This window comes from Carcharodon carcharias, chromosome 1 (genome assembly GCF_017639515.1).
Source record: "Carcharodon carcharias isolate sCarCar2 chromosome 1, sCarCar2.pri, whole genome shotgun sequence".
Taxonomy (NCBI): Eukaryota; Metazoa; Chordata; class Chondrichthyes; order Lamniformes; family Lamnidae; genus Carcharodon; species Carcharodon carcharias.
In genome coordinates, this window is record NC_054467.1 from 1,363,466 (window position 1) to 1,385,550 (window position 22,085).

Sequence of the window (22,085 nt, forward strand, 5' to 3'; positions counted from 1 at the left end):
CAAGGTAAAATCGAGAATAGTTTACTTAACTGTTGTAGGTTGTAGCAGTGCTGCTTTATGTTTGTACTTCACGGTGTGTATGAAAGAAACAAGCAAAAAAGGAAAGTTAGACAATTGGATATTGGAAATTCCATTCACTGCTCTTACAGGAACAAACTGCTCAATGGCAGCTACAGGTGTAGATGTTGGCTTTTTGCTAAAGTGTAAAACTGGGGTTTATTTCCATTGACTTCAACCTGTCAATTTACTGTCACCTGATTTACACTATTGCAGAGTCAAAATCTATTCTAATCTCTTGATCATCACACTTAAAATATTAACAGCAAAAACTGAGTTAGCAGTTTATTTTTAAGCAATAGCTATACACCTCCAATGTCACAGTAACATAAACAAAATCAATGCTGAAACTGCAGCAAATACTGGCAAACCTGCTTCATGGAGCCAGGCAGACATATAGGGCAATTGTGGTAATCTGATGTGTAATACACCTTTAAGAAGAATGTAATAATGGAAGATCACATGATCTTAGTATCCAATAGAAGAGAAGCGTGGGCGAGCTCAGTAGTCAGTAGTCTAAAGTTAGAGTCTGTAGTGTGGAGACAGAGTTTGAGTTGAAAGCACACAAGTGTAGCTGCTGAATACCTTTGTAAATAAACAGAATGTGTTCTTCCAGAAGTATCTGCTGACCTACTCTGTCTATTGTACTAACTCGGCCATCCCAAAACAAATGTGCAACCCAGATCCATAAGTCCCAATAAACTGGTGACCAGGATCCAACAGCAATTAAGGCCGAAGGGTCATGAGGACTCGAAACGTCAACTCTTTTCTTCTCCGCCGATGCTGCCAGACCTGCTGAGTTTTTCCAGGTAATTCTGCTTTTGTTCCCTACTTAGGCGACATTTCCAGAATCTTCCAGCTGAGGCTGGAGCCTGTGGGATTGCCCTCTGATCCCAGCAGCTCCATGACTGGGGGTTTGAGAAGAGGTTTGTTGCTGCCCTCAGACGGCCACAAGGAGGCCACCTCCAGGGAGTTGGGAGGGGGAAATTGGAGCCTCCCTTCACATCCCCAATTACAGAGCCACTGCGGTGAAAAGGCCACAGGTACAGCCACAAACTGTGGTTTGTGTACTGGTACCCCCTCCATACTGATGGCCCTGACAGCTATGAGCATTCTTTATTTTTAAATTTTCATTACCCTTCAGAAAGTGCCTTCATTTTGAGGTGCCCTCGCACTCCCCTACATACCTCAGCAGCGCCCACCTCTCCCATTGGGGCTGCTGGCCAGCTTGAGATTCGGACCCTCCTACTGGACCTCTAGCCTCGGGAACCCACCCAGCAGCGAGTGTGGAGGGATGCTGTTAATCTCGTGTGGTGTCCGGACCCAGAAATAGTTCTGACCTCTGAAATTTTTCAAAGGGCTTAAGATTCTGCCAAACGTTCTGGGTCAGTCACTTTTTGTCATAACGGTAAAAGGTTAGAAATGTAAGATGTAAGTTAGAGATTTTAAGCAAATACAAAGGCAGGGAAAGGGGTGGTGGGGGGAATAAAACCCTAAGGGAATTTCTGCAATAGGGTGGAGGGCAGGAGAAATTAAATGGGAATCCTGAGGAAAGGTCATCGACCTGAAACGTTAACTCTGTTCCTTTCTCCACAGACGCCGCCAGAGCTGCTGAGCATTTCCAGCATTAAAAGTGAAAAAGATTCCTTTTATCAAGGAATCAAAGTTTACTCATTCCAGTATCAGGACGTTGGACGTTCGAGAATGAGATTGTAATGAGTGAGGGTTTTATCCTAAACCCTGAGAGAAATTAAGTGTTGGTCGTGGTTTCGGTGTTGACAGTAAACTCACTTTATTTGTTTATGGGATTTTTAGGGACCCTGTTTGCTGATACCAGCTCTTATTTGAGCCCACGTGTAGTAACAGACAAAAATATATTAATAACTATTCACATCAGCGACTCCACTGTGACTGAACAGGAATAAACCCAATGAAATGTCCCAGTCTATTATTCTGATCACAACCCAGCACAACTCTCACTGGGAGTGGAGGAGTGAGTCAGGAGAAAGGGGTAAGGGACGTAGGGAGGGGAGGAATGGAGAGAAGAGGGAAAGGAGGGACAGAGGGAGAAGGAAGTGGGGGGGTGAGTGGAGGAGGGTGGGAGGGGAATAGGAACTGGGGAGGGATAGAGAAGGAGGGGGAGAGTGGAAAAGTGGGGGAAGGGTGAGTTGGGAGAAGGAGATTCAAAGTGGCAAGTGGGAGAGGAACGAGGGTGATTGTGGGGGTAGGAGGGGATGGAAAAGTGGGGAAGGAGGGGGTGGGAGAGTGGGGGAAGGAGGGGGTGGGAGAGTGGGGGAAGGAGGGGGTGGGAGAGTGGGGGGAGGAGGGGGTGGGAGAGTGGGGGGAGGAGGGGGTGGGAGAGTGGGGGAAGGAGGGGGTGGGAGAGTGGGGGAAGGAGGGGGTGGGAGAGTGGGGGGAGGAGGGGGTGGGAGAGTGGGGAAGGAGGGGGTGGGAGAGTGGGGGAAGGAGGGGGGTGGGAGAGTGGGGAAGGAGGGGGTGGGTGGGGAAGGAGGGGGTGGGAGAGTCGGGAAGGAGGGGGTGGGAGAGTGGGGAAGGAGGGGGTGGGAGAGTGGGGGAAGGAGGGGGTGGGAGAGTGGGGAAGGAGGGGGTGGGTGGGGAAGGAGGGGGTGGGTGGGGAAGGAGGGGGTGGGAGAGTGGGGAAGGAGGGGGTGGGTGGGGAAGGAGGGGGTGGGAGAGTGGGGGAAGGAGGGGGTGGGAGAGTGGGGAAGGAGGGGGTGGGAGAGTGGGGAAGGAGGGGGTGGGAGAGTGGGGAAGGAGGGGGTGGGTGGGGAAGGAGGGGGTGGGTGGGGAAGGAGGGGGTGGGAGAGTGGGGGAAGGAGGGGGTGGGAGAGTGGGGAAGGAGGGGGTGGGAGAGTGGGGAAGGAGGGGGTGGGAGAGTGGGGAAGGAGGGGGTGGGAGAGTGGGGAAGGAGGGGGTGGGTGGGGAAGGAGGGGGTGGGTGATTGGGGAAGGAGGGGGTGGGTGATTGGGGAAGGAGGGGGTGGGTGGGGAAGGAGGGGGTGGGAGAGTGGGGGGAGGGGGTGGGTGGGGGAAGGAGGGGGTGGGTGGGGGAAGGAGGGGGTGGGTGGGGAAGGAGGGGGTGGGAGAGTGGGGGGAGGGGGTGGGTGGGGGAAGGAGGGGGTGGGTGGGGGAAGGAGGGGGTGGGAGAGTGGGGAAGGAGGGGGTGGGAGAGTGGGGAAGGAGGGGGTGGGTGGGGAAGGAGGGGGTGGGAGAGTGGGGGGAGGGGGTGGGTGGGGAAGGAGGGGGTGGGTGGGGGAAGGAGGGGGTGGGAGAGTGGGGGGAGGAGGGGGTGGGTGATTGGGGAAGGAGGGGGTGGGAGAGTGGGGGAGGAGGGGGTGGGAGAGTGGGGGGAGGAGGGGGTGGGAGAGTGGGGGAAGGAGGGGGTGGGAGAGTGGGGGGAGGAGGGGGTGGGTGGGGAAGGAGGGGGTGGGAGAGTGGGGGGAGGAGGGGGTGGGAGAGTGGGGGGAGGAGGGGGTGGGTGGGGAAGGAGGGGGTGGGAGAGTGGGGGAAGGAGGGGGTGGGAGAGTGGGGAAGGAAGGGGGTGGGAGAGTGGGGAAGGAAGGGGGTGGGAGAGTGGGGAAGGAGGGGGTGGGTGGGGGAAGGAGGGGGTGGGTGGGGGAAGGAGGGGGTGGGAGAGTGGGGAAGGAAGGGGGTGGGAGAGTGGGGGGAGGAGGGGGTGGGTGGGGGAAGGAGGGGGTGGGAGAGTGGGGGGAGGGGGTGGGTGGGGAAGGAGGGGGTGGGTGGGGAAGGAGGGGGTGGGAGATTGGGGAAGGAGGGGGTGGGAGAGTGGGGAAGGAGGGGGTGGGTGGGGAAGGAGGGGGTGGGAGAGTCGGGAAGGAGGGGGTGGGAGAGTGGGGGGAGGAGGGGGTGGGTGGGGAAGGAGGGGGTGGGAGAGTGGGGAAGGAGGGGGTGGGTGGGGAAGGAGGGGGTGGGAGAGTGGGGAAGGAGGGGGGAGTGGGGAAGGAGAGGGGGGAGTGGGGAAGGAGGGGGGGAGTGGGGAAGGAGGGGGTGGGAGAGTGGGGAAGGAGGGGGTGGGGTGGGGAAGGAGGGGGTGGGAGAGTGGGGGGAGGAGGGGGTGGGTGGGGAAGGAGGGGGTGGGTGGGGAAGGAGGGGGTGGGAGAGTGGGGAAGGAGGGGGTGGGAGAGTGGGGAAGGAGGGGGTGGGTGGGGAAGGAGGGGGTGGGTGGGGAAGGAGGGGGTGGGAGAGTGGGGGAAGGAGGGGGTGGGAGAGTGGGGAAGGAGGGGGTGGGAGAGTGGGGAAGGAGGGGGTGGGAGAGTGGGGAAGGAGGGGGTGGGAGAGTGGGGAAGGAGGGGGTGGGTGGGGAAGGAGGGGGTGGGTGGGGAAGGAGGGGGTGGGTGATTGGGGAAGGAGGGGGTGGGTGGGGAAGGAGGGGGTGGGTGATTGGGGAAGGAGGGGGTGGGTGGGGAAGGAGGGGGTGGGAGAGTGGGGAAGGAGGGGGTGGGTGGGGGAAGGAGGGGGTGGGAGAGTGGGGAAGGAGGGGGTGGGAGAGTGGGGAAGGAGGGGGTGGGTGGGGAAGGAGGGGGTGGGAGAGTGGGGAAGGAGGGGGTGGGTGGGGAAGGAGGGGGTGGGTGGGGAAGGAGGGGGTGGGTGATTGGGGAAGGAGGGGGTGGGTGGGGAAGGAGGGGGTGGGTGGGGAAGGAGGGGGTGGGAGATTGGGGAAGGAGGGGGTGGGAGAGTGGGGGGAGGAGGGGGTGGGAGAGTGGGGAAGGAGGGGGTGGGAGATTGGGGAAGGAGGGGGTGGGTGGGGGAAGGAGGGGGTGGGTGGGGAAGGAGGGGGTGGGAGAGTGGGGAAGGAGGGGGTGGGTGGGGAAGGAGGGGGTGGGTGGGGAAGGAGGGGGTGGGAGAGTGGGGAAGGAGGGGGTGGGAGAGTGGGGAAGGAGGGGGTGGGTGGGGAAGGAGGGGGTGGGTGGGGAAGGAGGGGGTGGGAGAGTGGGGAAGGAGGGGGTGGGAGAGTGGGGAAGGAGGGGGTGGGTGGGGAAGGAGGGGGTGGGTGGGGAAGGAGGGGGTGGGTGGGGAAGGAGGGGGTGGGAGAGTGGGGAAGGAGGGGGTGGGAGAGTGGGGAAGGAGGGGGTGGGTGGGGAAGGAGGGGGTGGGTGGGGAAGGAGGGGGTGGGAGAGTGGGGGGAGGAGGGGGTGGGAGAGTGGGGGGAGGAGGGGGTGGGTGGGGAAGGAGGGGGTGGGAGAGTGGGGAAGGAGGGGGTGAGTGGGGAAGGAGGGGGTGGGAGATTGGGGAAGGAGGGGGTGGGAGAGTGGGGGAGGAGGGGGTGAGTGGGGAAGGAGGGGGTGGGAGATTGGGAAAGAGGGGGTGGGTGATTGGGGAAGGAGGGGGTGGGAGAGTGGGGAAGGAGGGGGTGGGTGGGGAAGGAGGGGGTGGGAGAGTGGGGAAGGAGGGGGTGGGTGGGGAAGGAGGGGGTGGGTGGGGAAGGAGGGGGTGGGTGGGGAAGGAGGGGGTGGGTGATTGGGGAAGGAGGGGGTGAGTGGGGAAGGAGGGGGTGGGAGAGTGGGGAAGGAGGGGGTGGGTGGGGAAGGAGGGGGTGGGTGGGGAAGGAGGGGGTGGGAGAGTGGGGAAGGAGGGGGTGGGTGGGGAAGGAGGGGGTGGGTGGGGAAGGAGGGGGTGGGTGGGGAAGGAGGGGGTGGGTGATTGGGGAAGGAGGGGGTGGGTGATTGGGGAAGGAGGGGGTGGGAGAGTGGGGAAGGAGGGGGTGGGTGGGGAAGGAGGGGGTGGGAGAGTGGGGGGAGGAGGGGGTGGGTGGGGGAAGGAGGGGGTGGGAGAGTGGGGGGAGGGGGTGGGTGGGGAAGGAGGGGGTGGGTGGGGAAGGAGGGGGTGGGAGATTGGGGAAGGAGGGGGTGGGGAGAGTGGGGAAGGAGGGGGTGGGTGGGGAAGGAGGGGGTGGGAGAGTGGGGGGAGGAGGGGGTGGGAGAGTGGGGGGAGGAGGGGGTGGGTGGGGAAGGAGGGGGTGGGAGAGTGGGGAAGGAGGGGGTGAGTGGGGAAGGAGGGGGTGGGAGATTGGGGAAGGAGGGGGTGGGAGAGTGGGGAAGGAGGGGGTGGGTGGGGAAGGAGGGGGTGGGTGAGTGGGGAAGGAGGGGGTGAGTGGGGAAGGAGGGGGTGGGAGATTGGGGAAGGAGGGGGTGGGAGAGTGGGGAAGGAGGGGGTGAGTGGGGAAGGAGGGGGTGGGAGATTGGGGAAGGAGGGGGTGAGTGGGGAAGGAGGGGGTGGGAGAGTGGGGAAGGAGGGGGTGAGTGGGGAAGGAGGGGGTGGGAGATTGGGGAAGGAGGGGGTGAGTGGGGAAGGAGGGGGTGGGAGAGTGGGGAAGGAGGGGGTGAGTGGGGAAGGAGGGGGTGGGAGAGTGGGGAAGGAGGGGGTGGGAGAGTGGGGAAGGAGGGGGTGGGAGAGTGGGGAAGGAGGGGGTGGGAGAGTGGGGAAGGAGGGGGTGGGAGAGTGGGGAAGGAGGGGGTGGGAGAGTGGGGAAGGAGGGGGTGGGAGAGTGGGGAAGGAGGGGGTGGGAGAGTGGGGGGAGGAGGGGGTGGGAGAGTGGGGAAGGAGGGGGTGGGTGGGGAAGGAGGGGGTGGTAGAGTGGGGAAGGAGGGGGTGGGAGAGTGGGGAAGGAGGGGGTGGGTGGGGAAGGAGGGGGTGGGAGAGTGGGGAAGGAGGGGGTGGGAGAGTGGGGAAGGAGGGGGTGGGTGGGGAAGGAGGGGGTGGGAGAGTGGGGAAGGAGGGGGTGGGTGGGGAAGGAGGGGGTGGTAGATTGGGAAAGGAGGGGGTGGGAGAGTGGGGAAGGAGGGGGTGGGTGGGGAAGGAGGGGGTGGGAGAGTGGGGAAGGAGGGGGTGGGTGGGGAAGGAGGGGGTGGGAGAGTGGGGAAGGAGGGGGTGGGTGGGGAAGGAGGGGGTGGGAGAGTGGGGAAGGATGGGGTGGGTGGGGAAGGAGGGGGTGGGTGGGGAAGGAGGGGGTGGGAGAGTGGGGAAGGAGGGGGTGGTAGATTGGGAAAGTCTCAGTCAATAAAATGGTTAACTGCAGCAATTTGTTAGTTTCAGTTGTTGAGTGATCCGCTTGTGAAACACCAAAGTAAATTTCCAGAGAATACTGTTACATTTAAAGTGGACCCACAAAAGAGTCGGTTCTGAATAGTGGGTGTTGGGGGACAGGTAATTATCCGTGAAGAATTTTTAACAAAGACTTTGAAAAGATGACGTTTTACGATTAGGATCAATCACAGAACAGAAAACACAGATATCTGCTCCTGATAGAAAATAGACAAAGAAATCTAGCTGGAAAAACTGGTCAGAAACAGTCTATGAATAACAGAAAAAGGGTGGAGATCAGCATAAGTCCTGTGAGAGAGGAGCTGAACACTCAGGGTTGGCCTTGCTTTGATACAATGTCCTCATTGAGTGTTCTGTTCTTACGCAAACAAGGGGCACTCCCATTGACCCAATGCTTCTGGAATGTAGGCCAAAGTTATAGGCCTGCAACTTCCCAAAATGTGCCCACTATAATTGCCAGTCCTTGTCAAATTATCCAAGTCTCTGTTGCCCATATCCTAACAGGCACCAAGCTCCATTCACCCATCACCCCAGTGCTCAATGATCTATATTGGCTCCTGGTTCAGCAACACCTCAATGTTAAAATTCCCATCCTTGTGTTGAAATCCTTCCATGGCCTCACCCCTCCCTATCTTTGTAATCTCCTCCAGCCTTACAATCCTCCGAGATCCCTGCACTCCTACCAATCCAGCCTCTTGTGCATTCCCAATTTTCATCACTCCACCATTGGCGGCCATGTCTGCAGCTGCATTGGGCCTGAAGCTCTGGAATTCGCTCCCTAAACCTCTCCACCTCTCTATCTTCCCCTTCCTCTTAAGGGTGCTCCCTAAACCCTACTTTGTCACCCAAGACTTTGGTCACTTGCCTGAGTATTGCCTTAAGTGGCTCAGTATCAATTTCTGTCTCCTGTGAAGTACCTTGGGACGTGTTACTACATTAAAGGTACTATATAAATGCAAGTTGTTGTTGAAGCGCCAGACTGCAGACTCACTAATTGCATTTTTCAATCTGTTCTGATTCTGTTGAATATTCAATGACACTAATGGGCTGCTTAGATGTTCTCTTGCTGCAAATGTTGAGGGCAGAAACGTCAGATGTTATAGATGTTCAAAATGATGATACAATGAATAAGGAGAAATTGTTACCGGGCAGGCAGGTCAAAAACCAGGAGAGATAGATAATCGGTGAAAGAGCTGGGGAGAGGGTGTTGAGAAGAATTTTTTTTTACACATTGAGAGCTGTTGTAATCCAGATTATGCTACCTGAAAGGATGCAGGAAGCAGATTTAATAGTGAATATTGAAAAGAGAATTGATTAAATCTTTCAATGGAGAAGTTGCAGGGATGTGAGGGAAGAGCAAAGGGCTGGTACTAACCGGATAGATCTACCATTAAGTTGCACAAGCACCAACTGACCACTTTCTGTACTGTAAGATTCTATTATTTCATTAACTTCTTTTGGGTTCACCCAACGTTCTAAGGGGTTAATTGTGACTGAACCTGTTTTTGTGGGGAAAGAGCGACACAGTTTTATGGGCAAGAAGCTGCTGGCCCCTGACTTTGTGGCCCTAATTGCAGTATCAACCCTAATCCAAAACTCTACCAAATTATCTAACTAAGTGGCCCTTGCCTCATTGGACACAGGTGCAGCTCAGTGCTGTTCCAGGACCACATACTGACCCTGTCTACCCTTAGATGCGGACTGATTAAGTTGGCATTCACAGTGTTTTATGTTTCAGATGTCAGTCATTCCCAATTTTTCCTCAACATCTAAATTTGGAATGCAGCTGAGCGTACACAGTAAATACAGTGACTAACATTTAATTCCATAAACTTCTTCTATGGAAAAAAAGAATTAATAAAAAATGAACTGGCATTTATATAACTCAAACCCATAACCTTCTGACTCGGATGAGAGTTCCACCACTGATCTACGACTGCCATCTCTGTTCAGTCTCTCAACAGGACATTCAATCCAAAACTTTAAAATATTGCAAATTAGTTGACAAAGCAGAATATTAACCTGAGCATTTATTCCCTATTTATTCAACACTAAAATGATGTGATAAAAACAGAAGAATGTGGCAGCAGGTGTACAAAACAAGAGCAAACAGTTTTCATTAGGAATTGTTTGAGGTAAGAACAGCAAGAGGGAAATATTAATAAGGCAACATACACATAGCCAATCACATCAGCGAAGGGTTGTTTGTAGAAAGCCTCATCCAGAATCCTAGGACGATCAAAAGGTCAGTTGTGTAGTCCATGGACAGCAACAATCAGAAAGAGAAAACGTGGGAAAACAAGAGTAAGATGCTGCCCAAATAAACAGGACAAAACACATCACTTATAAAGGGCCTGAAATTCCTGGGGCTGGAGAAGGCAGCCTGTGGGAACATTGCCCCTGGATCAGAGCACTGGAATTTGGGGAGGGCGTTCCAGTTCCAATTACCTTTAATATCTGCCCGAAATTCCAGTGGCAGGAGGTGGGGAATTGATGGGGTGCGGGTAATGTCACTAATCGGTATACCTGGCTGAGCGCATGGCCTTGCTGAGCCTGTTGGTCTTTTCCTGTCCTTTTTTGTAGGGTTGAAAGACTCATATCTCAAGGGCAACAACCAGCATTTACAGCAAAATGACTTCTACCTTCAGCAAAAGACGATCAGTGGGAGATTCCCCCGGCCACTCCTGCCCCATCTCCATAACTCTGGCTGAGGTTTGGTGCAAACCCCTTGTAAGTAAGTGAACGATGGAAAAGTAGGAGATGCCTCAGGGGAAATTCCCACATGGATCTGGGTTTCTGATAACCTGTGGAGCAATAGCCTGTATAGAAGGAGGATTTGTTAAATTGCATAATATTTACTAATAATTTCAGCTATTTTGAGTTTAGAGATGTCCCAGTTTGTTGAACAACAGCATTAATGCTACAATTCTACAGTGATTGATTAAACCGAGAGTAATGGCTTCCACAGTAGAGAATTCCCTTAAAATGAGTTAGGAATTGGTAACCTGTCTTTCTAAAATGATAGAAAACAAATTTAAAAAGTAGGAATCTATGAGGCTGTGGAAACAGTGAGATGTATCCAGAGGTTCTCAGTTACTCTGAGAAATAAATAGAGTTAAAAGAAAGCTGAATGCAGATGTTAAACAGATAATCTGTCTCCATTTCTGATAAAGTCATATGGACTCGAAACGTCATCCGCAGATGCTGTCAGACCTGCTGAGTTTTTCCAGGTATTATTATTTTTGTTTTTGACCTGTTTCCATTGCCTGACTCTGTCCCCACAAATGCCCCTCAGTTCTCAGAGGGGGACGATGGGTGTACCAGTAAGAAGCAGGTCAGAAACATTCAAAGGGCTGATAAACTGCTGCCAACAGTGGCTGTGTGATCCAGGAGGGTGAGTAATTGGTAGCACCACCAAACCAAACTGTAAGGTATTGGAGAGATTGATGTAATGAGGGGCAAAGTAGACATAATATCAACCAAGTCAGAATTGCAAACTGCTGTGGATTTGGCTCGAGTAACTTGTACTTTTAGGGAAATTCTGATTCATAAGGGAGTGATACAATCAATAATAAAGCGCAGCAGGATTTATTTAGAATGTTTCCCTTCCTGAAAAATTGGTACAGAACTTTCCCTCATCATCCAAAGTGTTCCATCAGAAAGGCAAAGAACTGACCAAATCAAAGAGGGGGAAGTGAGAAACTTGTAACCGTGAATATATAAAAAGAAACTTCAAGGGATATCTAAACTTAAAATTCCATAGACCACAACTCAAGTATTGTGTCCAGTTCTGGCCCTCGCACTTTAGGAAGGATGTGATGATCCTTGAAAGGGTGTGGAAGAGATTTACCAGAATGGTTCCAGGAATGAGGGATTGGAAAGGCTGAGGTTATTCTCCTTGGAGCAAAGGAGATAAAGGGCAGATTTGAGAGGGGTGTACAAAATTATGGCAGGTGTAGATCAGGTAGATAAAGCAAAGCTGTTCCCATTAGCTGATGGTAGAAGGACTAAGGGGACACAGATTTAAGGTTTTGGGCAAGAGACGCAGGGTGGAAAGGACTTTTTTACACAGCAAGTGGCAAATGCCTGGAACTCGTTGCCTAGAAGGGTGCTGGAAGCGGAGAAGATCAATGATTCCAAAAGGAAACTGGATGGGCATTTGAAGGAAATAATTTTTTTAAATTTACAGTAATTGAAAATTTGAATTTATCTTTCAATGAGCCATGTAATATAGCCACAGTTACCAAGGGAATCAGAAATCTGGCACATCTTCCCCAAAGAAAATGCTGCTGAGGCTGGGGATCAATTGAAAATTTCAAAAGTGAGATTGATAGATTTTTGATAGGAAAGAGTATTAAGGAATATGATACTAAGGCAATTGGATAGAGTTAAGATACAGATCAGCCATGATCCAATTGAATGGCAGAACAGGCTTGAGGGGCTGAATGGCCTCCCCCATTCCTATGTCCCTTGCTGAATTATTTATTTGTTATTTTAAAATGAGGCTTCAGATTATAATTTCCTATACATAGTTCAAGAAAACTTTATGTAAAAAAAAAATAAGTTTGGGTAATTTTATGGCAAGGCTCCTCTGTACAAAACATTTATTTTTTGATACACAACAACATTCAGCTCTTGGCAACATGTGAATACCTGTTATTAGTTTTCATTTCTTCGAGGTGCTCTGCTTGTTGTATGTACCAATCCTCCAGCTCTTTCTTAGCTTTCTCTTTCCATTCTAGTTCTGCTTCACGAGAGTTGGCATCTAGCATAGTGAGACAGGAAGTAGCATAGTGAGACAGGAAGTACTGGAGAGACCGGCATCCTTGAAGGTAGATAAATCAGCAGGGCCAGATGGATTGTATCCCAGGCTGTTAAAGGAAGCCAGGGAGGAAATAGCAGATGCTCTGAGGATCATTTTCCAATCCTCATTAGATACAGGCGAGGTCCCAGAGGATTAGGGGTCTGCAAACGTTGTAACATTGTTTAAAAAGCGTGTGAGGGACAGGCCAGAAAATTATGGGCCGGTTAGCCTGACTTCGGTGGTGGGAAAATTACTGGAAACAATTCTGAAAGCCAGGATAAAATGTCACTTAGAAAGACCTCAGGGATAGTCAACATGGCTTTGTTAGAGGAAGATCGCGCCTTACTAACCTAATAGGATTTTTTGAGGAAGTAACAAGGAGGATTACTGAATAGCGCAGTGGCTGTTGTCTACATGGATTTCAGTAAAGCATTTGACAAGGTCCTACATGGCAGACTTGATCAGGAAAGTGAGATCTCATGGGATACAGGGGAAGGTGGCAGGTTGGATCCAAAATTGGCTCAGCGACTGGAAACAAAGGGTAATGCTCGATGGATGATTTTGTGAATGGAAAATGGTTTCCAGTGGTGTTCCACAGTGCTCAGTGTTGGGGCCTGTGATGTTTATTGTATATATTAATGATTTAGACTTAAATGTGGGAGGTATGATTGGGAAATTTGCAGGTGACACAAAAGTTGGCCGTGTAGTTGATAGTGAAGAGGATAGCTGTTGTCTCCAGAATGATATCAATGGTTTGGTTGAGTGGGTGGAGAAGTGGCAAATGGAATTCAATCCAGAAAAGTGTGAGGTAATGCATTTGGGGAGGGCAAACAAAGCTAGGGAATATTGAATAAACGGGAGGTTATTGGGAGGGGTGAGGAAGCGAGAGACCTTGGGGTACATGTTCACAGGTCCCTTAAGGTGGTAGGACAGGTGGACAAGAAAGGTTTCCTTTATTGGGTGAGGTATTGAATACAAAAGCAGGGATGTAATGCTGGAACTGTATGAAACGTAGGTTAGGCCACAGCTGGAGTTTTGTGTGCAGTTCTGGTCACCACATTACGGGAAGGACATAATTGTTCTGGAGAGAGTACAGAGAAGAATGTTGCCAGGGCTTGAAAATTGCAGCTATGAGGAGAGATTGGATAGGCTGGGGTTGTTTCCCTTAGAACAGAGGAACCTAATTGAGGTGCACAAAATTATGAGGGGCCTAGATAGAATAGACAGGAAAGACTTGCATCCCCTAGCTGAGGGGTCAGTTACCAGGGGGTATAGACTTAAGGTGATTGGATAAAGGACAGAAGGGGACATGAGGAAAAACTTTTTCACCCAGAGGGTGGTGGGCATCTGGAATTCACAGCCGAAGTTGGTGGTTGAGACTGAAACAGTTGACTCATTTAAAAGGCAGCTGGATCTGCATCTGAAGTGCTGTAACCTGCAAGGTTAGGGACCAGGTGCTGAAAAGTGGGATTTAAATGAGTGGTTAGTTTCTTTTTTCTGTCTTTTGGCTGGCACAAACACAATGGGCTGAATGGCCTCTTTATGCACTGTAACCTTTCTATGGTTAAGAAGTAAGAATAATTCCTTGCCCCAGAATTTACTGGGATTAGGTTTCCTTCATTCCTGCAGGGCCTTCCACAGGAAGGGGACGGAATCTGATATCACTCAAAAACAAGACTGGGATGCATGATTAACCCATACGCATTGATTGTGATGCAGACAGTATATGAACTTGCTTCAATTATTTCAGTATCCAGTCAGCCTTAATGGTGGTGTTGATTGGCTGGATACATCAGCAGGTGGCCAATATTGTGAGTGGCAAGCACCGCTTAACAGTAGCCTGCAACTCTTAAAGGGGAGTGGATTGTGACTGATGCAGACACTGGCAGTTGTGCAGGAAGTGACTTTGACTTGGGAAACAGTGAAGAAAGGCACAAGATGGTCCCACAACTCTTTCTCCGTACATCGATGATTGCTTCGGTGCTGCTTCATGCTCTTGTCTGGACCCAGAAACATTTATTAATTTTGCTTCCTATTTCCACCCCTCCATCATTTTCACATGGTCCATCTCTGACACTTCCCTTCCCTTCCTTGACCTCTCTGTCTCAATTTCTGGTGATAGACTGTCCACCAATATTCATTACAAGCCTACCGACTCCCACAGCTACCTCGACCACAGCTCCTCACGCCCTGCTTTCTGTAAGGACTCCATCCCATTCTCTCAGTTCCTTCGCCTCCATCGCATCTGTTCTGATGATGCTACCTTCAAAAGCAGTTCCTCTGACATGTCCTCCTTCTTCCTTAACCGAGGTTTTCCACCCACGCTGGTTGACAGGGCCCTCAACCGTGTCCGGCCCATCTCCCACGCATCCACCCTCACGCTTTCTCCTCCCTCCCAGAAACATGATAGGGTCCCCCTTGTCCTCACTTATCACCCCACCAGCCTCTGCATTCAACGGATCATCCTCCGCCATTTTCGCCAACTCTAGCATGATGCCACCACCAAACACATCTTCCCTTCAACCCCCCCGCCCCCCGGCGGCATTCCACAGGGATCGTTCCCTCCAGGACACCCTAGTCCACTCCTCCATCACCCCCTACACCTGAACCCCCTCCCACGGCACCTTCCCATGCAACTGCAGAAGGTGTAACACCGGCCCCTTTACTTCCCCCCTCCTCACCATCCAAGGGCCCAAACACTCCTTTCAAGTGAAACAGCATTTCACTGCACTTCCCTCAATTTAGTCTACTGCATTCATTGCTCCCAATGCGGTTTCCTCTACATTGGAGAGACCAAACACAGTCTGGGTGACCACTTTATGGAACACCTTCGGTCTGTCCGCAAGCATGACCCAGACCTCCCTGTCGCTTGCTATTTCAACACTCCACCCTGCTCTCATGCCCACATGTCCGTTCTTGGCCTGCTGCATTGTTCCAGTGAAGCTCAACGCAAACTGGAGGAACAGCACCTCATCTTCCGACTAGGCACATTACAGCCTTCCGGACTGAATATTGAGTTCAACAACTTTAGATCATGAACTCTCTCCTCCATCCCCACCCCCTTTCCGATCTCCCCTTTTTCCAATAATTTATAATTTTTAAAATATATTTTTCTTTTCCCACCTATTTATTTTGATCTATCGTTTTATCTCCACCTTTTACTCCATTTCGATCCCCACTCCCCCACCAACCCCCACTAGGGCCACCTGCCACTTGCTCTTCCTGCTTTCTACCCTTAATGTCTCCATTAGCACATTCCTTAGCTAATATCACCACCATTAACACCCCTTTTTCCTTTTGTCTGTGACATCTTTGGCAATCTCTTCTTTGCCTCCACCTATCACTGGCCCTCTATCCAGCTCTACCTGTCCCACCCCCCTCTACCAGCTTATATTTCACCACATTTCTATATTTCCTCAGTTCTGATGAAGGGTCATACGGACTGGAAACGTTAGCTGTGTCCCTCTCCGCTGATGCTGTCAGACCTGCTGAGTTTTTCCAGCTATTTTTGTTTTTGTTTCAGATTTCCAGCATCCGCAGTATTTTGCTTTTAAACAAGATGGGGGAGAGTGGACACCAAAATTTTCAACTGCTGCGCAGGAGACCTTGGTGGAAGGGATGGAAAGAAGGATAGATTCTCCTGTCTCTGTAACTGACAGTACGCTTATACCCAATCCTCCCGTCAGCCCACTTCCCCTCATCCCACACTCTCTTCTGATTTGTCAGTCACAGATGGTGCAAGTATGTATCTCTTAACTTTTCCCTCACTTATTGAAACACACCCCCAGCATTGTACTTTTTCCCTTACAAATTCCCAAGAAGTGTAACCTGCTCAAGCATTGGAAGAACAGCGTTATCATTTTTGTTTTAATGTTAACTTGTTGCTTGTGCTGAGCTACAATTCTGACAAGAAATGGAAGTATCTTCGACAAGCACACGTCACTGTTCGTTCTGACTTGATGTTTCATCAATGTCTTTGCTGAAAATACAGCTTCATATCAGGAGGTTGTGCTCAATAGGACCAACAGGGACTGTTGGTGGATACTGAAAGGATGTTTCTCCTTGTGGGAGAGACTAGAACTAAGGGGCACAGTTTAAAGATAAGGGATCACCCATTTAAGATGGAGATGAGGAGAATTTTTTTCTCTAAGTGGGCCGTGAATAGTTGGAACTCTCTTTCCCAGTGGAGGCAGGATCATTGAATATTTTTAAGGCAGAGGTAGACCGATTCTTGACTAACAAGGGAGTCAGAGGTTATTGGGGCTGGCAGAATGTGGAGTTGAGGCCACAATCAGATCAGCCATGATCTTATTGAATGGCAGAGCAGGATCGAGGAGCTGAATGGCTTACTCTTGCTCCTAATTCCTATGTTCATATGTAACATTTTCAGTGTTGCAAAAGAACTATTGCTGTATTCATCACAGCGTTCACATTAAAATGGTATGTCACTGAACCTGGTTCTGAGGGAGCTGTCCAATGAATATCAATGAGCTGCTCTAATATCTTTGAGCGCAAAATGGATGACAGTTTAACCTCAAGGGGGTTGTAGCACACGGTGTGTAGCAGATTGTTCTGTCTGAGTTCTAGAAAATAAGTATTAAATTTGTTGTACATCCCAGAAAGATTTGCTATCAGCTGAGGTTTAATGACATCAAAGTCAATTTATTTTTCATAAATGAAAGAATGTGGGTTCTCAAACATATCAGCTGTCCCCCCAGAGCCAAGAACTTTCCAAACTTGCCCTTTCCATATGATTATGTCAATTATTTTATGCTGGGCAAAAAGTTTCCTCATTTCCATAGTTTCATTCAGCAAATTATTTTATCCATTCACAGGATGTGTGCTTTACTGGCTGAGCCAGCATTTATTGTCCATCTCTAGTTGCCCTTGAGAAGGTGGTGGTGAGTTGTCTTATTGAACCGCTGCAGTCCCTGTGCTGTAGGCACATGTGGAGGCAGTGTCCAGACCAGCAGAGCTGATTTCATACGATCATGGTTACAATGCTGGAGGAATTGGTTTCAGTGATGATGCTGGAGCCAGTTTGCCTTGCCTTCCCACAACTCTGAGTATCCTGCAGAGACACTGCTCATGGAAATGCTCTAGAGCCTGGAACTGCCTTGGTAGGTGACCCAAGTCCCACTGCCTTATAGAAGGGTGGTGACAACAAAAGCATTATAGACTAAAGCCTTTGTCCTGTTATGGAGATCTCTGCTGTCGAAGACTCTGTTGCGAAATGTTTGGAAGGCTTCTCCTGCATAGCTGATTCTACGCTGGGTCTTCTCCTTGTTTGTGACCAAAGCAGATCCCCTTTTCATCACTTAAGGATGGCATCCAATCTAAAGGAGGGGAAATGTTTTAAGGACACTCTGAAAGCCTCAATGAAAAGGGGATGAATTGAAGTATGTTCGTGGGAAGAACTAGCCACAAACAGTGCCACATGGTGGTGCCTCATCCAATAAGGCACAACACAGTCAGAAACTGACCACATAAACTCTGCTGTAGAGAAGCAACAAAAGCGGAAGGGCAGAGAGCAGAATCCTGGCATGAGAACACCCCTCTCTAAGGACAACTCTTATCCTCCCTGATCAAAGACCTGTGGCCCCAGGATTGGCCTGCTGAGTCACCCGACAACACACAAATCATGAAGCTAGCAGACATCCCCCTCCTTTCAAGGGATTGATGACAACGACGGTACACCCACACTGCTAGTAGGAAGCTAGTTCCAGGATTCTGAGGCACTGACAGTGAAGCAACAATTGGGATGGTGTCAGGCTTGGAGGGGAACTTGTACGTGGTGGTGTTCCGATGTGCCTACTGCCCTTGGCCTTTAGACAGTAGAGGTCACAGGTTTGGAAGGTGTAATCGCGTTTCACTGAATGTGTATCCACAGTCACCCAGCTTTAACCAGTCACATTTCAGCATTCTGTACCTTGGAAAATTAAAATTTCTTATCAGATAAAAAAGTACATACCTCTTCCCTGTGGTTAAATGTACAGATTCTGTCTTGCGATTTCTTTTAGTCATCCATGGGATGTGGGCTTTGCTGGCTAAGCCAGCATTTATTGCCCATCCCTAATTGCCCTTGAGAAGATGGTGGTGAGCTGTCTTCTTGAACAGCTGCAGTCCATGTGGTGTAGGTAACGCACAGTGCTGTTAGGGAGGGAGTTCCAGGATTTTGACCCAGCGACAGTGAAGGAATGGTGATATATTTCCAAGTCAGGATGGTGAGTGGTTTGGAGGGGAACTTCCAGCTGGTGGTGTCCCCATCTATCTGTTGCCCTTGTCCTGCTAGATGATAGTGGTCGTGGGTTTGGAAGGTGTTGTCTAAGAAACCTTGATTAGTCCCTGCAGTGCATCTTGTATATAGTACAGACTGCTGCCACTGTACATCAGTGGTGGAGGGGGTGAATGTTTAAGATGATGGGTATGGTGCCAATCAAGTGGGCTACTTTGTTGATCCCCTGGCTTGATGGTAATGGTAGAGTGGGGAATATGCCAGGCCATGAGGTTACAGATTGTGGTGGAACACAATTCAGCTGCTGATGATGGCCCACAGTGCCTCATGGATGCCTTGTTTTGAGCTGCCAGACCTGTTGTGAACGTATCCCATTTAACATCACACCACACTACATGGTGGAGGTGTCCTCAGTGTGAAGACGTTTAGTCTCTACAAGAACTATGGGTGGTTAGTCTAATCCAATATTGTCATGGAGAGATGCATCTGTGATGAGTATATTTGTGAGGATGAGGTCAAGTGGGTTGTTTCCCTTTTGTTGGTTACCTCAACACCTGACGCAGGTCCAATCTGGTGGATATGTCCTTCAGATTAGTGCAATCAATAATGGAGTTATTGAGCCATTCTTCATGATGGGCATTGAAGTCCCCCACCCAGAGTTGAATCTGTGTCCTTGCTACCCTCAGTGCTCCTTCCAAGTGGTGTTCAACATGGAGGAGGACATGAGCTGAGGGAGGGTGTGGATGATAATAATCAAGAAGTTCCCTTGCCCATGGTTGACCTGATGCCATGAGGCTTTATGGGATCCAGAGTCAAAATTGAGGACTCTCAGGATTCCCTCCCAACTGTATGCACTTTGCTGCCACCTCTATTCAAAAGGAAAACAATTGAGCTTCTGACCCCTCCCCCATATCCGCTCCAACACCAAAACTGCCTAATTCCACTTCTGTATTATTACCAGTCTCCACCCCTATCTCAGTGCTGCTGCAGCTGAAACCTTCACCCATATCTTTATTAGCTCCAGGATCAACAATTTCAATGGTCTCCTGGCCAGCCTTGCATCTTCCATAAACGTGAGCTCACCTGAAATTCTCCTGTATCCTAACTGGCGCTGGCTGTTCATCCATTAACGTTGTGTTCACTGACCTGCATTGTCTGCTTGTATGGGCTGCACAGTTAGATGTACCTGTGTGTAAATATGTAAGGAGTAGTTGAAAGGCCTGCTGAAATGTTTGATTTTGGCTGGAATGGTCACAGTCTATTTGAGCATCTGACTCTACTCTCTGACTTTCACCATTTCCCCTCCCTCCCCAAAAAATCTGGTCAAGATAGCCAGCAGAGGCATCTTAACTCCCTGTGATTCTAGACTGACAGCTTTTCAACCCTGGATTCAATGCCAGCTGGACTACTCTACATTGTAGACTACTAACCCAACCATAAATCATCAAATCATAAAGTACAGAAGAAGATCATTCAGTCCATTGTGCTGCCTCCTTAAAGGAATCACAAATCTGTCCCACTCCTCTGCACTTCTCCCATATCACTGCAATTTTTGTCCTTCTCAAGTATCTATCCAATTCCCTTTTAAAGTTACCATAGAATCTGCTTCTGCCACTTTTCCGGGTATTGCACTGCCAATCTCACCTTGTGGTGTGAAAACATTCTCACTCTCCCCTGGCTTTTTAGTCAGTTATCTTAAATCTGTGCCCTCTAGTTGCCAACCCTCCCAGCAGTGAAAACATTCTGTCCCTATCCACTCAAAGCCTCATAATTCTCACCTCAATTAAATATTCCCTTAACATTTTCTACTCTTAGGAGAACAACCCCAACTTCTCCACTCTCTCTACATAACTAAAGTTCCTCATCCCTGGTATCATGCTAGTAAATATCCTCTCCACTCTTTCCAAGGCCTTTCCATCCTTTCTAGCATGTGGTCCCCAGAAATGGATGCAATATTCCAGCTGAGTTAGTGATTTATAAAGGTTTAGTATAATTTCCTTGCTTTTATACTCTATGCCTCTAATTATAAACCCAGACATCCTGCAGGCTTTTTAACTGCCTTCTCAACTTGTCATGCCACCTTCAAAGATTTGTGTGTGTACACCCTCTGATCTCTCTGTTCCTGTGCGCTCTTCAGAATTGTAACAGTTTATATTGTCTCTCCTCATTCTTCTCTTCAAAATGAACCATTTCACACTTTTCTACCTTAAATTTCACCTGCCATGTGTCTGGCCATTTCACCAGAGATTTAGGAATGATTTACCGATTGATGTTGATTGCTTACCCAGCTCCGCTAAATGCTTTATTTGCTCTTCTCTCCATTTGCGTATGCTATCAGGCTCTTGGTGTAACTGATCGGCTTGTGAACTAGTAGAATACGCATCAGCATCATTCTCCTGTCAAAAGAGGAATTTTTAAAAATGTATCAGTTGATCTCTACATGAATTGTGTTAATTAGCAAGCAAATAAATTAACTGGCTCTGAAATTCCCATCCCTGGGAAGCAGTGGTATAGTATGTTTGGTCTAGATCCTGATGGAAGTGGGAATCAGGAACTTTTCCAATGTTGATTGGCCTGAGGTAGCTCCTGGGAAAGCCACAAATTGGAATTCCGACAGGTTACATTGGATAGCCCCCTAAAACGGGCATGGGAATCACAATGCGCTGATTACCCCACACCCATTTGATATAATTCAGGCAGCACTACCTCTTTGTGCTGCTTATTCATCACCATCATTTCTGCACGCAGCCAGAACTATCTGTGCTGTTGACAGACTAAATGCATCATCAGGGACCTAAAATTGATATCTGTTATTATTACTTAAAGCCAGGCTGCATCTTAAAGGGAAGGTACCTTGTGGCTGAAGCATGTGCTGGGGTTCCTGACCTGAGAAAGAATGGATAGAGCAGGCACTCAGGTTGTTCAAAGCTGCACTGCAATTCTTATTGGAGGAACTGACGAAGAGGAGAGATGTCTTGTATCTACAGGCAGTGGCCCTCCAGACACACAGTGACTAGGGGGAGCAGATAGCTGTGACAGTCAATGGCAGGACTCTAGCCCTGGGATTCAGATGCGGTGCTGCAAAAAGTTCAAGGACCCTATACAAGTGGTCAAAGTTGGTGAAGGTATCTTCAAATGTTACATCCAAACCAAGTAAACAACTTAACCTCAGCCACTGCTCAAATCAGCACAACCCATCACTCATCAACTAGCAATCTCTGTCAATCTATGCTCATACATAACACATATATGTTTCATCTCACCCTCACACTCTTAGCATTGCTGCAAGCCTCACATCCAATCTCACAACTTGCACATACTGCCAGGTAATCAATCATGATACCACATCAGCCAAACATATTGCAACAGCAAAAAACATCCTTAACCTCAAACTCACCAACCTGCCTGCCACAGATGCATCTGTCCATGACAGTATTGGTAGGAGTGACCATCGCACAGTCATTGTGGAGACAAAGTCCCACTTTCACATTGATGATATGCTCCATTGTGTTGTGTGGCTAAACCTGTGCTAAATGTGATAGATTTCGAACAGATCTAGCAACTCAAGGCTGGGCATCCATGAGGCGCTGTGGACCATCAGCAGCAGCAGAATTGAACTCGAACACAATCTGTAACCTCATGGGCAGGCATATCCCCCACTCTACCATTACCATCAAGACAAGGGATCAACCCCAAGGAAGAGTGCAAAAGGGCATGCCAGGAACAGCACCAGGCATGCTTAAAAATGAGGTGTCAACCTGGTGAAGCTACAACACAGGACTACTTTTGTGGCAAACAGAAGAAGCAGCAAATGATAGATAAAGCTAAGCGATCCCATAAATGACAGATCAGATCTAAGCTCTGCAGTCTGCCACATCCAGTCGTGAATGGTGATGGACAATTAAAC

General features: G+C 50.0%; 1 protein-coding gene across 2 annotated transcripts in view; it reads right to left on the minus strand.

The window, feature by feature from the left end:
• The window catches only part of LOC121280696 (clathrin light chain A-like), a 52,683-nt gene that overhangs the window by 7,318 nt on the left and 23,280 nt on the right, over window positions 1-22,085 (minus strand). Inside the window, exons 3-6 of one of the 2 annotated variants that reach the window (XM_041192801.1) lie at window positions 20,463-20,574; window positions 11,793-11,904; window positions 9,315-9,368; window positions 31-66 (exon numbers count right to left, since the gene is read on the minus strand). In XM_041192801.1, the coding sequence (XP_041048735.1) occupies window positions 31-66; window positions 9,315-9,368; window positions 11,793-11,904; window positions 20,463-20,574 (314 nt within the window). The remainder of the gene's footprint in view (window positions 1-30; window positions 67-9,314; window positions 9,369-11,792; window positions 11,905-20,462; window positions 20,575-22,085) is intronic. The other variant, XM_041192811.1, reaches the window with a different exon arrangement.